The sequence below is a fragment of the Odontomachus brunneus genome, unplaced genomic scaffold, assembly GCF_010583005.1.
Source record: "Odontomachus brunneus isolate Ranch 3 - 2012 unplaced genomic scaffold, Obru_v1 Obru_scaffold_106, whole genome shotgun sequence".
Taxonomy (NCBI): domain Eukaryota; kingdom Metazoa; phylum Arthropoda; class Insecta; order Hymenoptera; family Formicidae; genus Odontomachus; species Odontomachus brunneus.
The window spans coordinates 840,886-867,910 of record NW_022639556.1 but is presented as its reverse complement, the minus strand read 5'-3'; the positions used below and the strand labels follow the sequence as shown (position 1 = coordinate 867,910).

At 38.9% G+C, this 27,025-nt stretch overlaps 1 protein-coding gene across 3 annotated transcripts in view; it reads left to right on the top strand.

The window, feature by feature from the left end:
• The window catches only part of LOC116849096, a 431,109-nt gene that overhangs the window by 371,287 nt on the left and 32,797 nt on the right, over positions 1 to 27,025 (top strand). For all 3 annotated transcript variants that reach the window (XM_032825896.1, XM_032825895.1, XM_032825897.1), the window contains one exon: positions 16,652 to 16,818. In XM_032825896.1, coding sequence (XP_032681787.1) covers positions 16,652 to 16,818 — 167 coding nt within the window. The remainder of the gene's footprint in view (positions 1 to 16,651; positions 16,819 to 27,025) is intronic.

Here is a 27,025-nt window from a genome sequence, read left to right as displayed (position 1 = left end):
CCCCCCCCCCCTCTCTCTTTCTCTCTTTCTCTCTCTGCGGAATGAAATGTTCCATTAGATCCCGTTAACTGCGCTCGCGCCAACGCGACGTAGCGCGTAATACTCCGTGGAATTATTATGATTTCGTTATGCAGATTGCAGATTTCCTCCCCTGCGGTGTCATTTGGGGCCCGCTCGTTTTGCATCCCGCTTCTCGCTCTGCCGATATTTAAGTTTCACACGCCGCCGGATATCGCTTCTTCTCCATTAATATCCGTTTGGTTTTCTACGCGCACCTCTATGTATGCGTTCGAAAGTTTATGCGTGTGTCCCGATATAACGATTCATTCTGTCAATACACATTTAATGCCAAATACGGCTGTTTGATCGCCGACTGTTGACGTACGTACGTACCTTGCGCTGGATAAATAGAGCTCGGAGTCGAGATACGCGGGGTTAAACACGCGGCGAGAGGAAACGAGCCGATATGCCAATATTACAGCGATTGTCGTGTCTTCCATTTTCGACGAATGGAAAATAATTTAGAGCAGGCCTGCTAGAAACCTCGTGCGGTTCTCCGTCAGTTGCTGGACGGTTATGTTAACATCGTCTATCAACTGAAGAGTGAAATTACTTGGGTGACGCTTTTCCTGGTGAAGATGCATAAAATCTCAAACATTTACTGAACAAAAACAAAATAGGAAATAAACAAAAACCTATACAATTGATTGACGATCTGCTGCCTATAAAATGGACAGACTTGCTTTAGTGATATTTAATTCCTTGTGCTTGCTTTCTAATCGGAAAATTCTAATGCTAATAAGAATCATAGTGCAGGAAATGCTTGATGGATAATATGTATGTTTTCTGCCTTTTACATAACATCTTTCGCAATCATCAAATGACACATACGTCCATCTCACATATTTTATCTATTTTATCAATTTTATCAATTTTATCCATTTTTGTAATTGTATTATTCTTGGTTTGCAGTTGTACTACTTCATCAGATTCTGAGTATGAGCTGTCGTGATAGCTTTCATTTGTCTAATTACCATCAGAATAGTTTGATATGTTCTGACTGCAGTGAAATTCTGCATTAATAACATATCCTGTTATTAAATATATCCTGTCTGCATTAAATATATCCTGTTTGTTTTTTATTCATTTTCATTTTTCCAATTTTAATCGGAAATCTCTGTCATCCTGGATCATCTCTGTCACAGAGTTTAATATTGTCGGATACTTTATTTCCGTTTTCTTTGCTTTCCTACGCGCTTTCTACCACTCTCCATCGCTTTTTTCCGTTTTCTATGCTTTTCTACGCGCTCACTTGTTCACGCAATTTTAAGCTTTTTTTAACGATATAAATAAATATGTTTTAAATTTATTCACGATATAGACATTATAATACGTGCACTATTATGAAACTGAATTAGTACTACTGATGCTGCATATGTCCTGAAAGCAATCAGTCTGCATATTGCATAGTAAACTGCTTGAGCTACTGAATAAAACTCCAAGTTCTCTTCCAGCTCTTGCAGAATATTTTTTCAACTAGTAAGAATACATTAATGCTAGACAACAACTGGGTGAACGTCCACGTAAACTACGTGCATTTCTACCATCGTTACGTCGTAAATCGCAGGAGAATTGCATCCGCGACTCAATAAAGCGATCCTTAGCACGTCGCAAAAGTCGTGGAGAAACAAGCCGGCCGCATTTTCACGTGGGAGTGGAAACTGTCCGTCGATCCTGAACGCGTTGCCGCAATGATACGGGTTACGAGCGCGCAAAAATAGTGGTAATTAGTTTGCTAGCGACGCAGTAATCGGTGAGTGAAGTCATCCGTATCTAAAAGGACAATCTTATGTCATGCCGCCGTGGGCCTGTGGGCGTAATTACAGTACGGCTGCGAGTAAAAATGATGTCCGTCCTTCGTTAGTATCGCCATCGACGATCCTGCGAAAGGTGCAAGAGAAGGAGGAGGAGGAGAGAGATCCTTCCGTATACCGATACCTCGATCCGAGCCTCTTCTCCCGCGACTATTACATAAACGCGTATCAAAATTCACGTCGGATACTCGAGTACTGCTACGTGAATTTCCAGTTTTAGCGGATTTCGCCGTGGTCGTGGGAAAAGTTGCTCGATTGGAGACGGTAGACGCTGAAGCTTTTTGACCGCGGTTCAACGAATCAGCCACGATTCGTCGCGTGGGCTTCGGGGATTTAACCCTTAAGCGGCAAAGTGGGGTCAACGGTGATCTCATTAGGTATATATTTTTCGGCGCGATACATTGAAACTCTGTGGTATATTTGTATCCCAAAGTACATTGAAAAAAAATTGTATAAAACAAAATATGTTTGATAGAATATATTTGAAAAGTGAAATAATTCATAGATAAAATTAGAGACATTTTTCGTCCAATTACTATTTATTTACCTGATACGAATTTTAATATGCAGAAAAAAAGAGAATGAACTCATACAATGTTGGGCTGTACATGACCTCATCCTGTTGCTTACGTTTCCGTATATATATATATAATTTCATGTTGCCTTTTAAAAATGAAAGAAAGACTCGGAGTAAGAAAGATCAAAGAGAGAGGTCGGCGAAAGTTTTACAGGGGTAAAAGTGGTAACAGAAAGTTCACCGGAAAGAACAACTGTCGTGCCATTTGCCGAGAGGCCCGAAGTGGATCGTGAAGTTTGGTGTTCGTCCACGAGCGTTGAGTTTTCCCGTTAGACACGCTAGTAGGCTCGCTATTTGTCGCTCCCGTTGAACTTTCACACGCGTTTGATCTCGGAGTGTATGTTTGTCATTTATAAAAATCGAGAATTGAAGGCAGAAGGCATCGAGTAACCCAGTGAATTCACGGCGACATTTATCGGCGTATCTGAGCTCTTCCGGTTATCCACGCAGATATACAGGGTGTCTGGCGATACGTATAAAGTTTGAACAAATTGAACAAAAAGTTTTCCTACCATTTCGTAAACAACCACGTAAAATATCGAGTTATTAATTAAAGAAGATTGGGGAGTGATCACGCGCTATGTTTTGAGACAAGTTAAATAATAAACTAGATAGAACTCTTTCGAAACTTTGAGGTGAACATAAAAGTCTCATACTGTTTTGCGATATTCGCAATATCGACATACTAATTAAAGAAGAATGATCACGCGCGATTTGGTAAATAAGCTCTAATGATGATGTTGTGTGCTTGTATTAATACATTAGATCAAACTGAACAAAAAAGTCCTTTATCATTTTGCAAATAACTACATAGATTTTTACTTATGATAGAAAATTGTTACATGATTGTGCGCGATAATCTTCTTTATTTAATATATAAAAATTTATCAAAATGATCATTTACAAAATAGTAAAAAAAACTTTTTTGTTCAGTTGAACCTAATCTACAAGTACACGACGGCAGGCGTCGCCATCACGGTTCATTTGCGGCATAGCGCGTAATCATTCATTAACCTTCTTCAAGTAATTTAAATAATAATAACTCAAAATTTTAAATTAGTTTGCAAGATGGTAGAGGAAGTTTTTGTTCGGTTTGACCTAATCTACACGGGAGTTTTATATGTTGCCGCCAAACACTCCATATATTCGATCGTCGCTGTGTTTGCTTTTCAATTTGACCGAATGCGTTGGAAGTTGTTATATCACGCCGCGCGTTAATGGGATGACACTTCGTTATGGAAAGGTTTGCGCAGTAAACAACAGGTCACACTACAATGACATTCGGCATACGGTCTCACAGCATAATGACGTTTGCAAATCCAATATTTCGGCAAACTGCGGATGCGGCTGTCATAGTGGCGTCGCGATACAATTGATAAATTTTCGACGCAGCCACGCAATTTCGGCCGAGCGCCGTTTGATAACTCGTCCGCGTAAGTTCATAGTAAGGCAAAATTAAATAGCCGATTAAAGCGATGCGTCAAGTGCAATTTAAGTGCAAAGTAAACTCGCTCGCTCGTTATTCGATGTCGCGATTCCCGATACAGCGTGTTGTTTTCCATTCACGTGATTGAGCTTTGACTGCGACTTAAAGAACATCGCTGACGAATTCGCCTTGCCAGAAAAGTCCAACGTAATTTACTCGAGTTACGTCGTTTATGCAGTCGAGTTGGAATCGTATGATGTCGTAATGCGATTCGAAAAAATTCCAATTTCGCGAAGGAAACGCGGCCAATTAATATGTCGCTTCATCAGTCGCGCTGATCAATCGTAAACAAATCGTAATTCGCGAGTGTGTCGCGATCACGATCGCGTCGCAATCATCATTTTTGGTTGCCGAGCCGTTGCAACTGTGCGCAAATATTTATAATAATTGTAGTATAACATGAATTTAAGAATTTGTTGAAACTTGCACTATATATTAATTTAAATAGGACCTAATTTTTGACGCAATTATGAACAGATGACGATTTGAAAACTATATCATTTTTTTTATTTCAATTGCCAAACTACATTTAGGATTTTTATGAAAAATTAAATAAAAAATATGTTAATTAATATTAAAAATATATTAATTAATTAAATATATTAAATATATTATATAATATTAAAGGCTAATATGCAGACATTATACACAAATTTCAGCACTGTTTTGTTTTCAAACTATCCTGGTGGAGAGGGTTTATAATCTATAATAATATTCGAAATACACATATTTAAATATTTATATATCTCTTTTTATTAACTCTATTAGACAAACTGATGCATAAGTGAAGCACTGATTAGAGAAATAAAAAAAATAAGAACATTTCATATTTGTGTATATGTTTATTTCAATTTTGTTTCAAACCAACAATGATACTCAGGTAGTAAATTAAATGTATAGAGACGTAATTTTGTGGTTAATAAACAGTAAATTTATGAGTGGTTCCCTCGATGCGTCAATAAAAATATGGCACAGCGATACATATGCACACTGAGAAAAAAATTTACTAAATGTCAAAAAACGTTTGTTTAGATAGTACTGTGAAGATATTTGTTTAAATTAAGTAATTATTTTCTAAAATTAAAGAAACAAATTAATATTTAAAATTTCATTTAATTTTAGAAAATAATTACTTAATTTAAACAAATATTTTCATAGTATTATCCAAACAAATGTTTTTTTAAATTAATAAATTTTTTCTTAGTGCACGTAACCTTAATGCATTCATTTATGCGCTCGTTGGTCGATCGCACGCGCCCGATCGTGTTTACTCGTGTTTGTCATTGCGACGAAAGCCCGACGAATTTATCATCGATTTCGCAATGACGAGCAGCCTATAATCGATCGTCATTGACTTTTGGCCGGCGTCGTCGCAGCCCTCGCAAGGCTAAAGATCGCTCGAGGAATTCCATGCAGTGTCAAGGACTGCACTTTCGTCGCTGTTGACGGCGCCGCGGTTACGCCAGGAATTTCTGAGTTTGCACAGATAAGACCCGGCTATCTCACTTTCCACTAATCCGGCTTCTATTTACTTCCGGCACATATTCCGTGTTAAAAACGGCTATTTTCAGAGTTAAAAAGTCAATTCTTTTTTAAACATCAACGTCGTTAGAGAGCGTCCAGTTGACTAAATGCTTCGTTTATGTATTTATCGTGAGAGGAACAGTGAAAACAAATTGAAACCGTAGTGAGACCTCTCGCGAAAATGCTAGATTAAATTAGAAGATTAGAAACCACTGATCCTGAATATTTTATCCTTTAACTTGACAGACCCAAAAAAGTTCAAGGCAAAATTTTTTGAGTGTTTAAGCGAAGTATGATGAAGAATGATGTCTCCTGCATCGTTTTGAAAATATATTTTCAACGATTTTTATCATCTTTGTTATCAAATAAAGGATGAAATGTGGCCTTATGCTGGATTCACATTGCGTCCGATATCTAATATCCAAAAGTAGAATTTGTTTCTTCGAGTTTCTAGTTAATGACATTTTTGTTTCTTGGAAAACTAATTTTCCTATTAGATATTTAGATGTCGGATGTCAAGTGCTGACATCCTTTCATTAACTTGGATTGCTATGAAACTTGACCGGATGTCAGCTACTGCAAAATGGCGAAACGTTACAGTGTGTTCGGTAGTTTCGATAATTACAAAACAAAATATACCGTTTACGGGATCATTGGTAGCGTAAAAACATAGAGAAAGTTTGTCTCTATCATGTTCATGCAATCAATCGCACCAATTAGTTGATTGAGAAGTTATGACTTCGAAATTCTGAAAAATGTGACGTTTAATCAGTCTCTCCTACTAATTAGAGTTCAAGACGTCTAATATGGATCAACTGACAGCTGAATATTAGAGAGTCTCCCATGAAAAACACCGATAAATCCGCAAGTGATAGAATTAAAAAACATTGACTTCGTCAATGTGTTACACATCTCGATCGACCCATGCGCGGCTCGATCGTTTGCATGGCCTGCGTGCGTTTACGATTGACTCGTAATTCCGTAGGAAGGTCCGAGGGAAATCGTGATTTAAATGTCCCTAACGTTATAGCTCAAAGTTGACCATTTCTTTCGTTAATCGCTAATAGTAACTCGCGGGACATTGGCCGCATTAGAGGAATAGCCATTAGCTCGTCAAACGGCTCGACAAATCGCCGTAAAATCCAACGCGTCGACTCATCAATAATCCATGAGGCCTTTAATTAGGCGTTCGCGCGGAGAACGAGAAGAAGGAGACAGACACCGGCGAAAGAAAAGCTTATAACGCGAGAATCGCGTCCTCTCGACGATTCTAGCATGGCGCGTCGCTAAAGGGGTCGAATGCAGCCTTAATTCTCAAGGCTGGCTTGCGCGCGTGCAACGTTTAATCGTCGTTATAAATTAATACCGGCGAACACAGAGAAGAGAGATAGAGAAGCAAAGAGACAAAGAGGGAGAGAGAGAGAGAGAGAGAGAAACTCACGCGCGCGCGTTCTACTCGATTTGTTGGCCACAGAGAGCTGTTGTACTTGACTCGATAGAAACGCGATTCTCAAACGACTAGGGCTTCGCACGGTGAGTCAGTAGAGCTGACCGTTGCTCGGGTCGAGGCTCCCATAAACATGTCGCGGCGCAATGCAGCTGGACAGGAGACATTGCAACGGGCGATGCAGCGACCCACATGCCAAAAGCGGGAAGAGGAATGACACGGAGAGAGCCGGCGCGGAACGGCGAATTGCCGTAACCGCAAAGTCGCGTTCACACCCCCGAACGGTTTGTAGCGCGAACAGCTGACGTCCTCTTACCGTAAGCGCGAGCCAGACGCGCCCGAATGCAGTTTTGAGTACGGTTGGATTGGTGCCTTTGTGTAACTCGGTTCAACCGTTTTCCGCTCGTCTTGTTTGTGTATCTCAAAAGAATGGAATACGAAAGAATAGAGAATACGAAGGGTTTTTAAAAAATAGCGATCGAGTGGAAGATAGTAAATCCCCTAAATACCGTTCAAAAGATGCTATTGTCTGCGCCGTGTGTTTGCTTCCTATGTCGTGCGGCTTTAATATCGGTTAAAGGTATAGCTTTGTCACCTCCGGATTTGCCTCCAAGTAACCGCCTCCTAAAAAAACACCGCTTGTACCTGTTCGCTTCTTTCGAATACCTGTTCTTTGCCTTTGCCTTATACCTGTTATTTCCTTTCATACCGTTTGTGTCCCGAAGGGCTTGGAGAATTATTTTTCAATATTCACTAAAGGCTTATTTCGACGTTCGCTAATATATCTCGTAACGGCCAGCAGCATTTCTGAGACTAGAAAAAAAATTTATCGTTGGATACTAATAACACACTCATTTGTACTAATTATATAATTAAAATATTTTCTGTATAAGAAAATAAACATTTTCTTCCATCGTTTTTTATGAAAATAATTGTTTATTCTATTTAAGTAAAAGAACTTAGAGGGAGATTTAAGAGTAAATATGTTATTAGTGCGCACATACAAAATAAATATTCTTTGTTTTTTAGATTTTTTTCTCTTACAGAGTAAGATGGGATCTCTTTTTCCCTGTCTCTCTCTCTCTCTCTCTCTCTCTCTCTCTCTCTCTCTCTCTGAATAATAATATGACTGAATAACAATATCTAACAGCCAATTTCTTAAGCAGGTGTACTAATCGTTAAAGTGAAACATTAAATAAGGACATTAATAACACTCATAAGCAATTTAATTAAGTCGCAATGTCTAAACGTTATTATTATTATTAAAATATTGTTCTTCATTTTTCTCTTTCTTTTTTTTTAAACGTTACATTCTATGTAACTTTTTTTAATGCATTTAGAAGGAAACAGTCTAGAACATTAATAAACAATCAATCGATCTCTCTCTCTCTCTCTCTCTCTCTCTCTCTTTCTCTTTCTCTGACAATTCGGCCGATATTTTACGCGAAGCTGATACATGTCGCCCACTGAGGCGAATCGAGGTTTTACAGCTGGACACGAACGAGACGACATTATCGAGCGGATTGCGCTGGTCTGTCGTAAGTTTCGAGCGTGTCATTCCGGGATTATAAATACACGGCGCTGGTAGCAAACGTGTTAATGTGCCTTAATTCGAGCTTTGCGAGTGAAAAGAGAAAAAATCGCGCGGGAGAAAAGAAGGCGCGTTGCGTGACTCGGCACGTTTACGCCGGCGCGATTATTAAGGGTTAAGGACAGTCGACCGTTCGATATATTCCCCCCGTCGCGTTATATCAACATTCACTCCAATTATCTAACGGTGACAGCGCCGCAACGCGACAGTGCTATCGATAATTACATAATGCCGGCGCAAGCAATTAGGAAACTAGGCGAGAGAGGGGCCTTACGCGAGACGGTAGTGGACTTTCACTTTTTGCGCGCGCGTGGGAGAGACACACGTCGGTCTCATAAAAGTTTAATTTAATTCGTGAGCGAGCCCCTGCGCTTGGTCCACAACCGCCACGGCCTGCGAATATGTCCCGAGCAATGCAGGCGACCGCTATGCGACCGCTCCGCAACGACCCAGATGCCAAATGCGGGGAGAAGGAACGGCGCCGCTTGGAAAACGATTTTGCCTTAGCCACAATAGTGCTCGCGCCGTCTCCCCCCTCCCCTCCCCCCTGACGCGATCGTGTACGACTATTTTCGATGGGAACACAAGTGACGATTGGCGCGTTTGCTATAACTCTCGCGAGCCAGAAGAAGCCAACCCGCCAATAAATAATCATGCATAGAGAACAAGATCTCTTTGTATTTAATAAAGCTTGTGGTATCCAACCAAATTTAATCATTGGAATAGTCCTAAGAAACTAATCTTTCAATCCATAAGTACGATTGTTTGAATTTTCAGATAATTCTGTTGTTTGATCCAAATAATTTATTGTTTTGTTCAAAGAAAAAATTGCTTCACCTAATTTTCCTATTTTACTAAAAAAAAATTGACAATTTTGTTCAAATAATCATAGGAAACCTGGCAATTTGTTTCGCATTACTGATGACTTTGTTTTATTACTTAATTTATTACTTTATTTTATTAGTCATATCAATCAACCCGTAATGTGATCATCCATCTTTCTTTTTGATCACGACTTGGGTTGCTTAATTTCTACAATTGAACAGGAATTAGTAATTCTAATTAACTTTGACGACATATTTATAGCATTATGCTTATTCATTTTTATAGTTCATTCTAAAAACGCTTTTCTCATGCCATATTTACTAGTAATTGTCAGAAATAATGCAACGACATATAACAGATATGTAACAGATATTGACAGAAAATTTTTTTACGTTGTAAAAAAATACTTGAAAATTTATTTATAAATTTATAAAAGTTTATTTTACACAAATAAACTTTATTTCACAGAAGAAAATTTTATATTTCACAGAAATGTATAAACTTTGTATAAATAAATTTTTAAATATGTTGTTTTCAGTACATTAACGAATCAGTGACGCGCGACATGATTACTTCTGCACTTTTAATTAGATACTATATTTGGCTAATACAAACAGTAGATTAAATTAAAAAGTGGAACATTTGAAGCAATAATCTTCTTTCAATCAAATAATATATGATTTAATTTAACGAAATAAATTTTTAAATATAATTAAAAAATTTTGAATATATAGCTTAAAAATTTTTATATATAATAATTCTTACTTAAAATTGTCGAGTCGTTTGTCGAATCTGTTGTCAATTATTCCCAAAGTATATTCGTAACGTGTCAATTTGATCGCCTTTGACATGTCCATGCGGTATTATCATCGAGATCTCACTTAACGCTTAATACAAACGATTGTCTTCTTCTTGGAGACGTCATTCTTTTACACTCGTACACCCTCGAATCGCATTAACAGCTTTAATCCATCGACATCGTCTGGCGCACGCACGGGTTTATGCACGCGCGCGTGCTAACTTACACCGCCATGTGAAGGCACCCTCGTACGCACATGCATAAATGCATGCACGCATGCACGCATACACACACACACACACACGCAGCATGCGTGTATCGGGACCACGTACCACGTACAAAGTGCACGATTGATCATAACTCAGGCGAGCTCTCGCGATCGAAGCACACTATGAATAGTAGCTAATTGACCCAGTTGAACTCGAGTCGGTCGGCGCAAGGCACGATATAAATACGATACCGATACCGCCCATCGAATATGTACGAGAACCACGCGACTCGCGTGCACGCACACACGCGCACACTTGCATGCGCGATCGCGAGGATATTATACGCGCGGGGTCGTCGCGCGTCGGCCACGGAGGGGTGTCCAGGTCGATCGCGCATCCTTCGTGGAATTCCGACGACGCGAATGTGGGTGTCGTGTCTGACGATCGGCATGATAAATTAAGGACGTGATTCGATCGATCACACCGGTGTGCTCGGGCCGACGCACCGGCGGATAAATTTATCAAGTCGCCCTGGCCGAGTGAATTTTTGTGTCTCGCGAACCGATCCAACGGCCCGCGAATTAAATCCCGTCCGAGAAATCAATTTATTTTCATTCCGATGCTGGAGAAGGGCGAGGTGTTTTGTTAAAAATCTAAAGGGCAGAATAGAGGTGCTTCGACAAAGGCGAACGGTCAGTCCCACGGGGTGCGGGACGTTCATCAACGTGTATACAAACGCGTTCTCTTTCTCCACCACGACGCGCGCAGCCAGATCGATATTTATCGACTGCTTCGTTATGCAGATGAGTGAAATCGAAAGCCGCGTGCCAATTGATTTGTCAGCCGCGCGGCGACGCCGCGCCATGGGATTTCCCACTAAGGCATTAGTAATTAATGTATCCAGGAAGCGAGGTGGCTCTCTAATTGCCGGTTGTTAACGTTCGTCTATCCGTGGCGTCGTAAAAGTTCGCGAGGCGATCATCCAGCGTATTGATTCCCCGCGAGCCAGCAAGATCGCGCGGTTAACGAAAGACACACTCTGTAAAGACACATAAAACGCGCACGCGGTGAATCAGATCGCTCTTCATCGAATAACGTTGACACAGACGTCATTCTATACGCTCGTCGACTGGATAGCACGCTTTATCGCGAAGAGCCACACAATATCGTTGAAGAGAAGGTGGGGATATAGACTACTTTTTTCTTTCAAACGGAAAACTCAATATTAAATAATTATTCAATAATTGCGTCAGAAGTATTTTAAAGTAAATATATCTCTTGTAATATCGTCATAATTGGCCCCAGTCATGCAAGAATGATTCAACTCACAAAATTATGATTTTTGAGTTTGTTTCTTTAATAGGTAATCCATAGAACAAAAAAGATCTAAACCTTATAGACACCTAAAATTCATTGAAAACAATTTTATTTCCTATTGTGCTGTTTTACCATTTCAAATTTTCATCTCCATTTATTTTCTTCTCGAAACGTACTCCGTGTGGGTTGGATTATTTTTGCATGACTCTGCGACCAGTTACTAAGAAAAAAATAAACCGTTCAAAAAGCATAGTATTTTTTTAATACAAGAGATGGGGTCTTAGAAAATAGAGTGGTAATGTAAAATAAACATAAAAACAAAATAAAAGCTTATTTTTTGTTATTGTGAAGTTGATGTACTGATATTAAAATAACCTTTTTATTAAATTCCTCTGAATGTAAAAACCAAGTTAAAGATGAAAATTGAGAAAATTTCAATGATTCAAGTTACGCAAAAATCTTTTAGGCCTATAAATAAAAATCGCAAATAAAACCATTATTTTCACACTCGTTGCATAAAACGTGGAAATATAAGATATGATAATATGGAACACCTCTTGTTCCATATTACCACTATTTTCCAAGCAAACCAACTCATAGTAGGAGAGATCTTTCCGAATAACTAACTCTGCGATTTTGAAGCTTAATCTTATCATTAATCGACATATTATAGCTTATATATTAGATTTGTCGATTAAGACAGAAAAAATGTTTTCAATCTCACCTTATGAAAAGTTTTAACAGGAAATAAATAAAGAGGTTTATTGACCGAGATGAGAATCCTCAGGAAATTCATTATATATATATATATATATATATATATATATATATATATATATATATATATATATAAGAACTGATGATTATATTTATTTCAGTTACTGACAGGTGGCGGTAATTGTTTCAGAAATCAGCCTTGTTTCACATTACCACCTGTTCGTCTGCTTTTTAGCACACATTTCGGCACCTTGTATTTCACCCACATACGGAAAGTTCAACGAATCCTTTTTCTCTCTTCCATCTTGGGGATTTTCCGCGACAGCGCCTTTCGCGTACGACGAGTGCTGTAATGTCGAGTCGCGCGAGTCGTGCGTACGATGAACGATAATATAAATCCGGAATGAAAATTGCTGCGGCGCTTAATAGCTGTTTCGCGCTGAACACGATACTCCGGCGGTTTACCGTACTCGAAGGTACGGTATCGCAAAAAACCCTCGTAGTTTCGTAGCGCCAGGAAGTATTAACGCGCGCACGTTTATGCGTCTGGAAGAAGAGGCAGTGTGTAACGTCGGTGCATAAAATCGATAACGGGCCAATTTATCCGCTATCAAGTAACATCGGTGGCCGCGCGAGCTCATTAATTACCTTTACGCGCGCTTTAATAAGTGAAAATGAATCGCGGCTGTCACACGCGACGTTCATAGTTCTCGTGATGGGCAGAATTTGTTTTAACCCTTTCGTACCTGCGGGATGTACATGTTTTTTGATCACGAAAAAAATCGTAACTTTAAAACGAATAGTTTTAAAGACTTCTACGTGGTTTTGTTTGAAAGAGGAAGATTCAACCTACATGCGAAAAATTAGTATAATTTTAAATTTGGTATTCTCCGTAAAATATGGTTATCTGAACTTTTCAAGGAACCCAACTTTTCGTTAATATACTGGCAACGACTTCTCAGGTGTTCTTCCATCTCGCTCAGCGAATATATAGAAGAAAGGACTGCATTTTATTGGCAAGCTGTTGCTTATAAAAGTTATATAATTGTACAATCATCGATAACGTATAGAGAATAGCAGATTTTGATCTGTGGTCGAAAATGAATGTATGCAAGAGTTTCTTATAGTCACACAATCTGAGATTATTTTACATTTAAATTTTTACATTCTATTTGTAATCGGTGATAAGAAAAAATTTAATCTAAGATCATATTTTAAATATATCAAATTTAAACTTTTCATAGCCGCTATCTTGATATTCCATTTTAAATTTAAATCTTTATAGTAAATTTGAAGTCAGCGGTCTCAAAAACTTTTATAATCGTCTTAAAGTAAAACATGTCTCTTCTAAGGAAGTTAAAGATACGAAAAGATTAAGGAGGCTAGAATGATTTGAATATGTAAAAAATGAATGAAATTCGTAAGACACGTTAAAGTATAGGCATGAGAATTGATTGAAAATCTTTTATATGAAATTAAAAAATACTAACATATGGAGCTGCTGCAGTTCAATCCATTCAATCCGCAGCAAAAAAGTCGCACAAAACTGTTCAGTAGAGACTATGATTGACCCAGCTGATATTTTTAGTAGAAACGGCGCTGTTTCTGAAACTTTCCGCTATAGAAATAGCACAAAAAAGATTCGGTGAAAATCATCAGAATAGTAGCAAAAGTATCAAAACTCTAAAAAATTAATTTGCAAAAAAACTAAATAACGTTTTCTTTTTAGAGTTCATTTGAGAGTTTAGAGTTTAAGATCAGTAGAAAATTTAATGCTTTTTTATTTGAAAAAATGTGTTGATATATTTATTTGTTTTGGAATTATGCCTGTAAAACTGTTGAAAAACACAAAAAACCATGTTTAAAGTACAACACACATTTCCCAGCACTATTAAACGTGCGATATGCATTACTATGGTCGATATTTGCACTCGTGTGATTTTTATTGTCCCTTCCTAATAATTTATTTACAACAATTGTCTCCTTTCTTAATTGCGCGCTATTTGGCGATTATTTGACCTTCCAGTCACCAGTCCACATTTTCAGTACTCCTGTACTTACTTCTTCGAACTTTTCAATTTAGTAACTAAGGAAAAATACTTCTGAAGAATCATTATCTCAGAAATCAGAAATCTTTTCTGAAAATTTAAACCCCTTTTCAGCATCCTTAATTACCCGCCTCGCCCATGAGATTTCAATCTTCATAAAGAAACGCCACGACAACGATCTCTCCTCGGCATGTCTCGCATGATGGATCGACTGGTTAGTATGTAATGGCATCTCGGTCTCGCTGTGTAACGCAAGTGTACCTTTTTACGGGAATTTTTAGTGAATATCGGCCGCAATTATATTGGAGGATCGTTCCACTTGGAGGCAGACGATCCTGGGATCCCCGTTAGAGATCATAGATCCGAGATCTGGTTCAAGAGATCTAGGCCACCGTTGCGCAAGTCGTGACAGAAAGCCCCCGAACTTTTACGAGCACCGCGCGATATATTTATGAGGAAATTATAGATAGCGCAGAGAGGAACGAAGAAGTCTATCGACGAGAATATAGAATTTTGATTTTCAGGACACACGAATTTTTCTCTGCCTCTTTCTTTCTCTCTCATTTTTTTAATATTTCTGCCTTATCTTATTATATTATTATAATACAGGATATATTTTTATTTTACGCTCTTTATCTTACGTCCTTATTCTTGCGTTATATTTACGTTATTTTTGCGTAATTTTAAGTTTTTGGTATATTTTGCGCTTTTGTTCTATTTTGTGTTTTTCCTAATAACGCGTTTCCTTTATCCTTTTATTTGTACTGACCTCTAGATATGATTAATTCACATCACCTATTATATATTAAATATAGAAACTTAGCACTTCTCATGAAAGTTTTCAAGAATAGGCATAATATTCTCCATAAATCATTTTTTCTACATTCATATAATCATTATCTATAACTTTCAACTATATTTAATAACTTAGGTAAGATAGTGTCAATAATTATATTGTTACTGTAATCCTAAGAAGAGTGAAAAACTCCAGGGAACTAAATAAACTCTACTATATTACTTTACTCTCTTTCTTTCACTTCTTTCTCCTGTCGTCATTGTAAAACACAAAATAAACTTCCTACGAAATATCTGATTTCTAAATGTGTTATCATAGTGATTTTATTACACGCAGAATAAGATATGCGATTTTATAACCTAAAGTAACTCTCGTAATTGTTATTGCACAAAGCAAATTGTTAAACGTGGCTCACTGTGTGGCCTCGACAGCTGTATTAACATTATCACTCATAATATTCATCTCTCTCGAAACTATGCGACGATCAACGACCATTCAACAGTTTCCATGAGCTGCAAGGATCACCAGATGCATTTCCAGCCCGCGCAGTGTATTTTCAGTGATTTTTATATTATGTTTACCTGCCGGCCGGTGCAATCTTCCCTTTATTTTTCGACGAGTTTCGCGAGATTTCATCAAGCGCTTTTGTGCGTGGAGCGATCGCGAAACAGCATTCCAAACTGCTGCGAAATCCAATCGGATATCGTGACAAGCGAGGACCGTAAACGTAAAAATGGAGCGCGCATTTTAACTCCCTTAATTGAATTTAAACGATGGCTATTGTCCGACGAAAAACAAAAAAAAAAGAGAGAAATAGATGGAGAGTGGCCGCACGACGAGGACACATGGTCAACATTTGATGGGCCCGTCGGCGTTTACGAGGAGATTAATGCCCGTAGGCTAAGTGGACACGGGTTGGGACCATTCACGGCATACACTTGTGCGCGTTTAGCCCATTCGATAATCAAATGACCCCGAATACTTCGCCAGGACGAGCGAACGCGGTGGGCAGCCGCGGTGGCAAAACGACGGATGTTTTTACGCGTTATCAAAAGTACACCGCGATGCACTTTTCATTTGCATAAATAAACACGCGACCACGATAGATGGATGGATAGATAAACAGTTTCGAGGCAGCCAGCAGCAAGGAAAAAGCGTTAGGTTGGATTAGCCAAAAAGAGTTTGGTTAGATTAACCAAATTTCTGTGTTATATAAACAAATAAGAGATTTCAATTGAAGTTATTCAGAATTCTGCTCAAGTTAACAAAATTTCCGATTAATCGGAGCAGAATTCTGACAACTTCACCCGAAATTTTCTGGTCATGCTTCAGCAGAAATTCGGTTAACCCGACCGGATTCTTGTTTTTCGTGTGCTTCTCGAATGTGTATCGAGGGTGAATTCCGATCAGAAATAACGACCGCTTTATCTCTATGTTTCAGACTATCAGTTTCCGATAGACGTTTCCGGCGTGGCCAAGGACCACCCTTTCCTCGAGGCCGATTCACTGCAGAGCCTTTTCCGGCGACTGCACGCCCTTAATCGCTGCGCCAATATGAAACTCGACACGCATCATGCGCATCATCACAGCACGAGCCACAGCAAAAGCGTGAGTATACAAGATAGAATCGCTCCACTTACCCGATATACGAATGCGATGTGACGAATATGTGGCGAGGGTTGATGGATACGTGTCTCCCACGAGCGAGTGCTCGAATTGATTTCGTTCGAAGCAAGGCTAGATCTTAACACGGTGACTGCTACGCCATAAATATTGTTTCAATATTTATGTTGTTTCTTTATACACATAAGAGGAACATATTCTCATTTAATTGAATAAATAAATAAATTTGGTCATTTTGTATATTTTTTTTATTACATAATATCATAAGTATTATTAAATACATTATGGTTTTATTTAAAAAATAACATACCACATAAATAATCGTTAAATTTTAGCAACGGATACCAAACTTTGCTAAAATTGTTTGTTAATATTTATTGAATAATTTCATTATATCTATCTACACGTTTTGTTGAAATTATTTTATCAAAACATCTGACAATTATATCCAGGTCTTGATGGCTTTATTATCAAAGCTTCCTTTCAGTAATTTTTAATTTAACTTAATTAACTTTAATTTGCAATGTATATGTAATTAGTTACGTTTTTACGCGTAAATAAGACGCGACGATATCATTAATAATCACCGTAGCAGTCAACGTGTTAATTTCACTATACACAATTATCAATAGTTGAATATTAAAAACAGACTTTCATATTTCACATAATTGCCAAAGAAGTATTTCGGAAGATTTTCTTTTGACAAAAAAACTTACAAAACAAGAAAAGGAGAAAAGAACTCGATTCTGTCGCTCTTATATTCTTTGTGATTTTTCCTGCGGTAACTTTGTCTCATTTCCTTTGGGTCTTATATAAATCCTTTTTGGGGACGCTCGTTGCAGCTTCTAAGCTCTTTAAAAGCTCTTTAAGGGATGATAAGATTTAAAAATCTTGAAAGAAAATACCAGGTCAGAAACAAGGATCAGAAAGGGAATTTTAGACAAGAATAACTAAGATTCCTAGAAATTTCCTAGAAACTTATGGCCACGATGTGAAGTAATTTAAAATAAAAATTGTCATAATAACTCAAAAGCTGATAAAACAATGCAACAAGAATAAATAAAAGTACATATGCTATTTGATAGTCGTTACATGAAGGCAAAAAACATGAAAATATACAGAGTGTTTCATAATATATGGGATCCACTTCAACAGATGACAAAGACAATGAAAAAATTTCATATAAACATGTGTCCTATTTGACTTTGTTCCAGAATTATAGCCATTTGTTGAGTTTACTAGCTCAATAAAAAACTAAAAGACTAAAACTGTTAAGAAACAATTTTTTTATTTGTGTAAACCAGATGTAAACAACAAATAATTTGTTTACGGCGGAGATACATATGAAAATGAGAAATGCATGTAAAAATTATACTTAATATTAAAATATATAAAGCTCTTTTCTAGAGACAATCTAAAATGAAAAGAACACTGTAAAAGCCAAGTTACGATTGTGTGATGCGACTTCCAAATTAAATATTGTATGAAAGGATCTCGTTATTTGAAACAAATCATGATACCTTTGAACTTTGACAAGTGTATGCAGTGAATCTATCCCTTCCCCGTTCAAACTACCTTTTCAATTCCCAATGAAAATTAAATTCTTCTATTCTATATCCAAATCAATTAACTATAACTTAACATAATCGATTCCATTTTGATTACGTTTAAGTAAAATATCTGAAGTTTAAATCAACGAAATGAAGATAAGAATAACTCAAGATTCATATTTAACGACATGATCGTCTCTCATTGATATTCTTGTTAGTGATCTACCAACGATATATCGATATTTGAGCCGCGCATTGTTTCTTATGACACGTTTGCACATATGGTCATTGTTATGCTCGGGACGAAAGCGCTCGTGCTATTCTTACGACTATCCGCGGAGAGGGGTGGACGAACCGACGGAATAGCAATTAACGGTTGTCGCGTGACGGGGATAAATCCGCGGTTAATTACTCCGGGAAGCGCGCGTTGAACTACGCAATCGAATGTTGTCGTAACCACATCTTTCGCAGATAGCAACACACGTTAGTAACCTGTCCCTCTAGTTTTCCTATTCGTTACCTTATTTGTATTTGTTATCATAAATAATGCATATATATCGTGTTAATTATTATTATCATATAAGGTGCCTGACAAAATTATCAAGAGAGAAAACATGTACAGATTAGGTCAAACTGAACAAAAAATTCTACCATTTTTCAAATAAGCGCATAATATTTCGAAATATTGAATGAAACAAGATTGGCGAACCAATGCGTGCGATGCCATACGATGAATTTTGTATGTACTCGTACACTCATGGTCGGAAAAGTTACTTGATTTTTTTTTTTAGTAAGTTTACCTATCTTTTTTGTCTAATGAAAGAATTTATTTTCTAATAAAAAATTCTCTCACAGGATAAGACGATAGTTCAAAACTTACAAAAATAAAGACAATCTTTCCGACCACGAGTGTACATACGTGGAATCTCATCGAAAATGCCTGAGATTTACGAGTGTCCCTTAGCGATACAAGTACGATACGCTCGCAATACGTTGAAAAATAATTATCTATGCGCTACTCGTACCTCGTTACTTCTTTAGATATCTTCAGCTGTCAGCTGATAGCCATTGTCGATAAGGCAGTCGTGTCTTAGAGAGAATTCACACCTTAGCAGAAAAACAGAAAGACAGAAGCCAATCAGAACTCGCGCTGGTGGTTAGGTGGTAGTTTGCTGTTTCTGCTTTTCTACTAGCGCGAGTTTTCTGATTGGTTTCTGTTTTCCTACCAAGGTGTGAATTCTTTCTTAAAGTTCCTGGAAGTAAGAGTCTGGCCGATGTTGTTAATTTGATACAAAATGGTGTGCTAGCTGTCATGTAAATGACGTATCTGTATACGTTTGTTTTCTGTTTCTGAACACTGGTTGTACTATTCCAGATTTTACCATGTATTACCTAACGTTGAAGGAAAAACGAACAAAACTGAAACTAACTGAAATTATATTGTTCTCCAACAAAGAACAGACCTATAAAACGTCGAATTATTTTTTCACTGACATTTCAGTTATTACTAAAAAATTCTTGAATTATTATTAAACAAGTAAATATGTCTCTAAAACTAAATTTTATTGAAATTCTGTTAACAAAAGAAGGATCATGAAAATACGAGTAAACTTATACTCGTATAAGTGATGGAAATTATAGCAATGAAGTATAACTACTACTAAATCTTCAAAAAAGATTGAAGAACAGTATGAATGTTATAACCTGTTATAACATGAACTCCATCATTATAAAAATAGATTTCATTTAATTTAATATTGTACGTTCGTGTAATATTAAAACCACGCTTTCGTTTTTAAAATTATTTAATAAAAATTAAATAATGTGTTGCCACATTTGTTTGTTTTGTTGTGTTGTTATATGTTTTCCATATTCCTGCTTTCCAATTATTCCGCGTGCTCGGTCGTCACTAATTAATTCCGCCATTCCGTATCTAGCCGATCAAGAATGCGACGACATAGACCAGACTTTTACTTCTATGGATTTCTAGTCGCGCCTCAGCCGATTTCGATGAGACAGAGCTCGGGTTCGCACGCAGTGGTACGCCAATCCCTTTTTCATCAACATCTTGAGACTTTACACACTGAAGGAAAAATTACCTTAAAATCAACAAATATTTCTTTGATGGGTGCATTAACATATTTGCTTATAAATCTAAATTCTCTTTATTTAAATCAAATATTGTTTACCTGATAAGTAAGCAATATTTGGTTTAAATAAAGAGAATTTATATATATATATATATATATATATATATATATATATATATTAATAGCATCCATCAAAGAAATATTTGTTGATTTTAAAGTAATTTTTCCCTCAGTGTACAGTTATTCTAAAAATGTAGAGGAACTTTTTGTTCAATGTGGCCTGATCTACCCGCACACGTGCTTTTGACAAACTTGTGTCAGAGACCCTGCATAATTTACTGCTATCACACGCGCAAAAGTTGTCGTAGAGAAACGACGCGACGTCCTCTCGTCCCGCGCAGGAACAAGCTCACCTTGCAAATTGTAACTTAAAAGCGCTCCTTCATCTTCTCTCTCTTCCGACTCCCACACATATTTTATTTCACGCACACGTCGCAGCCGCGTGAATAAGCTGTCAGAGTGCGATGACCTACGATCCCGCTCCTCGCCGACTTCTTCGCTATCACGAGATATACGCGCCACGTGGATTAAATTCAGCCGTTCCGAAATAAGCGAGTGGAGAATCTACGGGCCGGCGGCGAGATCGTAAAGATCAATCTGCGTGAATGGCTGAGTAGGAGTATTATTGGGTCGCTCGAGCAGGAAGCGTTCGCGCCATAACGCTGCAAAGGGGGCGCGGGCCTGCAAATCGAGGAGTTAAAAGCACTTCGACGAAAGTCTAAATCAATTATACGATCCATCCGGCGAATCGGCCGAGCACGTCGATGAAGAATCGGCCGTGGGACTCGCGCATTCGCGCGCCTCGAACGTAATGGCGCTACAAAAGAGTTCAGATCGCGGCGAATCGATCGTGTCTCTGCGGATACGTGGCGTCGACGTTGATTCGCGTATCGATCGCATCGATCTCGGGTTTTGAGAAGCCGCGAATAATGGGTCGATCGGCCGGTTACGGCTATGAAAGCCTCTCTCGGTGTCTGCTCTGTCGCGCGTGACGAGCCGAAAGCAGATCCATTATTCAGTCATCTGTACGTAAATTCCTTTCCGCGAAAAGACGTAAGACTTTCGTTTAGACGGCAAAAACCGTGATCTCTTCGGTGTAAAAGATATCTCCGAGTAATAATTTCAAGATAAATGTTTCCCTTGTCGGGATTCTTGTTGGAACAGATGTTCCTTAACAGAGAATGATTCAAGAGCTTCTCGCGTCTCAAATAGCAGAGGCGCAAATAACGGCGAGTGACGGCAACTTCGTTCGTCGTTCGTCTTCAAGCGCACCCTAACTGAATTTTTTATTTGCGTTCTATTTGCTGAGATATCCGCTCTATCGAAATCTGCTTTCGCCGAGTCGACTTTAAAGTTGTCTAGTCAAATATTTTCTCGTGCAGCTGTCATGCGCTCTGCGTAAAAACGCGGGCTTTGTTTATGCTAAAGGTGCTCCACCGTAAGTAAGGATTATTCGCGCGACGTTCTCCAGATCGATCCTCGAAGAAAAGAACTTCAGGATATGGGGACCAAAGTGAAGGACGAACTCGAAAAATAACATAGAGGTGATTGTAACGGTCATCTTATTTGTATTTCTTGCACATAGATCTTATATAAATATTTGCTGCTTTGTTTTAATATATTTAGCGGGAAACATAACTATGCATATGTAGAAATTTTCCTACAAGTTTTTCGTACATTTTCAAGCTTCTATTGTAAATTCAGTTGTAAAGACACAAAACTTCTAAGTTTGGTTGTAAAGATACAGCAATATTCCTTGAAATTTTTCTGGATGAAGCACACACAAGTCCGATATGTACAAGTTGCAGAATAGTTTTGCAGCAGGCAAATATTTACGCCAACTGACAGCTCGAGATGCCAGTGTTGAAGTTTTGTGTTGTTTTCGTTACATATTGAGTAATGCTCCGATTCATCTTTGCGCTTACTTTCAACGAGCAAAAGCATTTGCAATTTAGTGCAACTAATTCGACTCAAGCCTTGCAGGAAAGTCAGTATTTTGTTGATAAAGCTTTTCGAGTATGGCATCCCCTTAATCGATATCTCCAGGATCGCTCAGGACTCTCCGTGATCGACGACTTTCACGCCCATAAAGGGCTCACGCATGTGCACGCATATGCTCAGCGACAGCTGCGACAAGTGGCGAGCTCTCACCGGAAGCCGAGACAGCTCGTGCCTCCGATTACGCGCGCGCTCGCCATCGGACGGCTGTATGTTTAATAAATAGAAAATTCATCTGGCGGCTCTCGCGGTGCAAAACGGCCCACGGGAAAAAAACGCGAGCGCAAGCGCTTTTCAAGCAAATGTCCTTAGATGGGGAGAAAGCGCGTTTTACGCGCTCGCGTTCGGTATGTGCGGATACGTGCGCAACGAAGAGCGCCCAGTCGGTCGGGTTGACGCACGCGCGCGCGAAAGTCTTGCCAAATTTGTAGCCACGGTGACTCGCGAGAATCCGCGAGGTCGATTAGACGACGGTCGAGTCGCCGCCTTTCCAGGCTTGCTCGTTCCGAATACTCCGTGCTGTATCGTGATATCATTTTGGCTAAAATCTCACTCACGGATTTCATTTGCACGATTTTATTTTGATTGGTTTTAATTGAAGAAATTCATTTCTCTCGAGATTTTGTATATTCGCCTGTTTTAGCGTGAAATCCATAAGGCACTTAGGCCTGTATTAATGATTGTCAGTTGAAACTTGTCTCATGTGAGATATTGAAATTTGTTGTTTGATCGGAGTTTTACAATTTAATTGTGATATATGTGACATTTACAATAGCGACCTGGAATAGCGATTCGACTGAAAAGCTGTCATTCAAATCTGAGTGTCTCAGATTGGGGCGAATTTCAAGTAATAACTATTAATATAAATCTTATTTGCCGAGAGTCTGATGCAAGTTTCAAGTGCGACACAAATAATCAAAAGTAATAAATGAACGAAATGGAGCATATGGGAATCTGAAATCGGAGAAGGGAAGGCTTAGACTTTAAAATATCGAGATCTAGCCCTAAAACGTCACGGAGCTCCAGGGTGACTTAGAATCGTAAGAACGAAAAACTTCAGAGACGCGCCGCGAAGATGCGGCGGGTCTAATTTTAGTAGAGTCGCACCTCGATCTCGCGATCGTCGACGATTAATGAGACGTTGAGGAAGCGTTAGAGGCCAGTGTGGAATTGAGATTAATCGAAACGTATCGAGCAGAAAATGCTGCGACGCGGTATCGCCAAGTGAGGAATCGCCAAGTTCATACGGGCGGTTTATTTTCTGCCTTGTCTCACTATTTTATTATCACATTGACCTAGTTCACGTACCAAGGCCCATTGATCCTCATGCGAGTCACGTAATTTTATTCGCCTGTTTTAGACCGCGCCCGCTAAATTGCTCTCACCTTCGCCGTCTACGCCTACACGGCGCTCGTAACGTATTAGGTAAGATCGTTTCTCAAACGTCGAAATAGAGCGAGACAGGCCGAGACTTTGTGACGCGTCTGAAATGAAGCGTGATAGTTAACGCAAGCGTCTTCTCCTCGCAAAAGAGAAAAGAATTTGACACGTTGAGATGAAGATCTCAATACACAAAAACGACACGAATCAAAACCATATTACGGCTATCTCTTCTTGGTTCAGTATAAAGCACACAATTATTGGCATTCTTCTTACAAATGATCCTACCCAAAAGATATGATTTCTTCCAAATTTGGCACAAATATATTACAAATAATTACAAAAAATATTTAAGTCATATTTTTCCATTTTGGCCTACTTTGGGACTTTTACAGACAGTTCATAGCTTTTCAATTTTCCTCTATCATGGAGTACAATAAAAATATACGATAAAAATGATGTATAAAAACGTATAAAAATGTATGTAAAAAATAGAATTGAATGCAAGATAGCTTAGTTATATGCTTAGTTTGCTAATCATGAATATGAAATCAAACGTGTAAAATTATTTGTTTAAATAATAAAATGTTTATAATTAAAATATATAAAAAATTGAAGAAAGTATATATCTTGAAAATCAAGAAAAAAATGTATGCAAAAGTTTTGTAGTTTCAAAGGAGATATAACATGATGCCATTAGTTTGATTTTTAATAGTCGTTTGAAAATCACGTGTTGGTTATATGGAAGATCCATGATAGAAGCACACATTCTTTATGGCTAAAAAAAATATATGAATTTAAATTAAATTATGAAAACAACTTTGGATAGCTTATATTCAAACAGTAGCAATGACAAAATAGATGGAATGGTTGAGGAGACAAATATTGTTGAAGCTTAGATAAAAATCTGTAATTGAAGCTGCTATGAAGTTAGGAAATAACAGGATCGAGTCAACACAGATCGGAAACATATATTTAAACATTATTTAAAAAACCCGCCAAATTATCCGAATTCATCCTGAAATTTCAGGATGAAAAACTTCCGAGATGCACCCAACAGAATTTCCAAATGACTTCACCATTGTCACTTAGATGTAACCCGAAGGTTTCCGAACGGCGCACCCGAGTAAAGTTTTCAAGCGCAGCCTAAGAAAGTGCAATAAAATGCTTTCCTTGTCTGTCTAGAGTTAGTGGGCAGAACAAAGGAGGGGAAACAATCACATGATTAATGACGTCCTCGCTTTTGTTTCTCCTACATCGCCCCGCTCTTAAGCCTGATCTACAATATGCTCTTTGCTTCCTGCTTCTTTCTCTTTATCTCTTTCTGACTCAAACCTTAAGTTTTAAACCAGAAAAAGACAGAAGACAAGAAATAAAACGCAAAAAGCATATTGTAGGCTTAACAGTTTTGTGTGACAGAGAAAGCATTTGATTCAGCACATCTCTGTTCTTCAATCTTGTCATCAGTTGTCCCGTAAGAGTATGCAGTCTATCTTGTAAGTCTATAATAATATCTACATAGCGACTATTCTCGTTGAGATTGCAACTATGCAGGCCACTTCCAGAGTACTGGTTTCCACAACCTTTTTTTGTGTACATGGGCGACAAATAACAAAATTAATATTGCAGTGCTCATATTTAGTCAAGTGATATTCTTAGTCCTTTCAGTCCGTACAGCACTATAGTTAAGCTTCTTGCCTGCAGTTTGTGATTCAAAAAGAGATATTCACAACCAAAGTTTTGAACGGACGCCGTTGGACGCAAGAAAGACCTTTTCCTAGACTGTCGACGACTAAGGGGAATGCCAATAATTGTCTGGTTTACCTTACTTTGATTTTTTTATTCGGCGGAAATAAAAATCTCTCGTCGGGAATTTTGCACCGACGAGGAATTTCGGCTTGCACGCCGACCTTGCACTCCGAATGGAAAGCACTGACCGACGTTTACCGGGTGAAAGCTGGGGCCGTGATGAGGCGTGCACACGTGAAACGTAATGATCTCCTACCGAATCGAAGGCCTTACGAAAGCAAAAGGCGAAGCGGCGCCCTCCGGCGCGCTGCCGATGCTCTCGTGAAATCATTCGCATAGGCAGCGAACGGTGTCTTGCGAAACGTCCGGCTGATCGATACGAGGAAATGACACGTAACATTGTCCGTGACTGAATGAACGGGCATTCCATCGCGAGCGAGTCGTGACGAGGCCTCCTCCCTCGCGATAACGTAATTCCGTACACACAACCTGATCACAATCGCACGTTTACGATTGCGTAAGCGCATTACACCCGTCTCTCTCGCAGTTTTCCGCGTCGATCGCTCTTGAAACGTGTAACGAGCGGAGGAAAGTGCTTCGCTACTGCGAAGGTGTGAGAAAGAACCCGACACTCGCGGAGAGCGAGGAGAGCAAAGTTCCCGGAGTGAAGTTCGAGACTTGACTTCGGCACGCAGCTCGGAATCCTCGCGAGGCGCCTGTGAAATGCGCTTCTCTCCACGACGCTTCCAGGATTAGGCGTGAAGGATCGTGCGGGATCTTTCCGCGCTACGCGGAACGCGTACGATCTTTCGCGCGCGGAGAAAGTGGAGGAGTGACTGATGCGTTTTATAGGAATAATTTATACGCGAGCGTCGCGGGTAGCTTAATTTGGTAAAACGGCGTAGCGCGCGCGCACATATTCGTGTAGACGAGCGGTAGACATCCGGGACTTTCGCCGTCGCCGGCAGGACCCCCTTTCGCAAGAGGACCGTCGTTTTCGTTGGTCCCCCGGCCCGCTCCTCTTCGCTCTGCCTGTAATTGTTATTAATAAATGCTTTCGCTGTCCGGCCGTGACTCCGCCGAAAACGAGATCTCGCCGCGCATTCTCGATCCCTGTATTTGTCGAATCAACGACGGTGGTAATTTGCCGCAATTGGGTCGGTTTAACGGCCGTATTATCGTGCCCGATCGACCACGTTTTCGTGCCCTACTTCGATCTGGCTCTTGAAAATTGCACGCTCCTCCGGAGGAGCGCTAAACGATCGTCTGCGCCGGGAAGGGCAACAAATTGAGTCATTTAGAGAGAGAGAGAGAGAGAGAGAGAGAGAGAGAGAGAGAGAGAGAGAGAGAGAGAGAGAGAGAGAG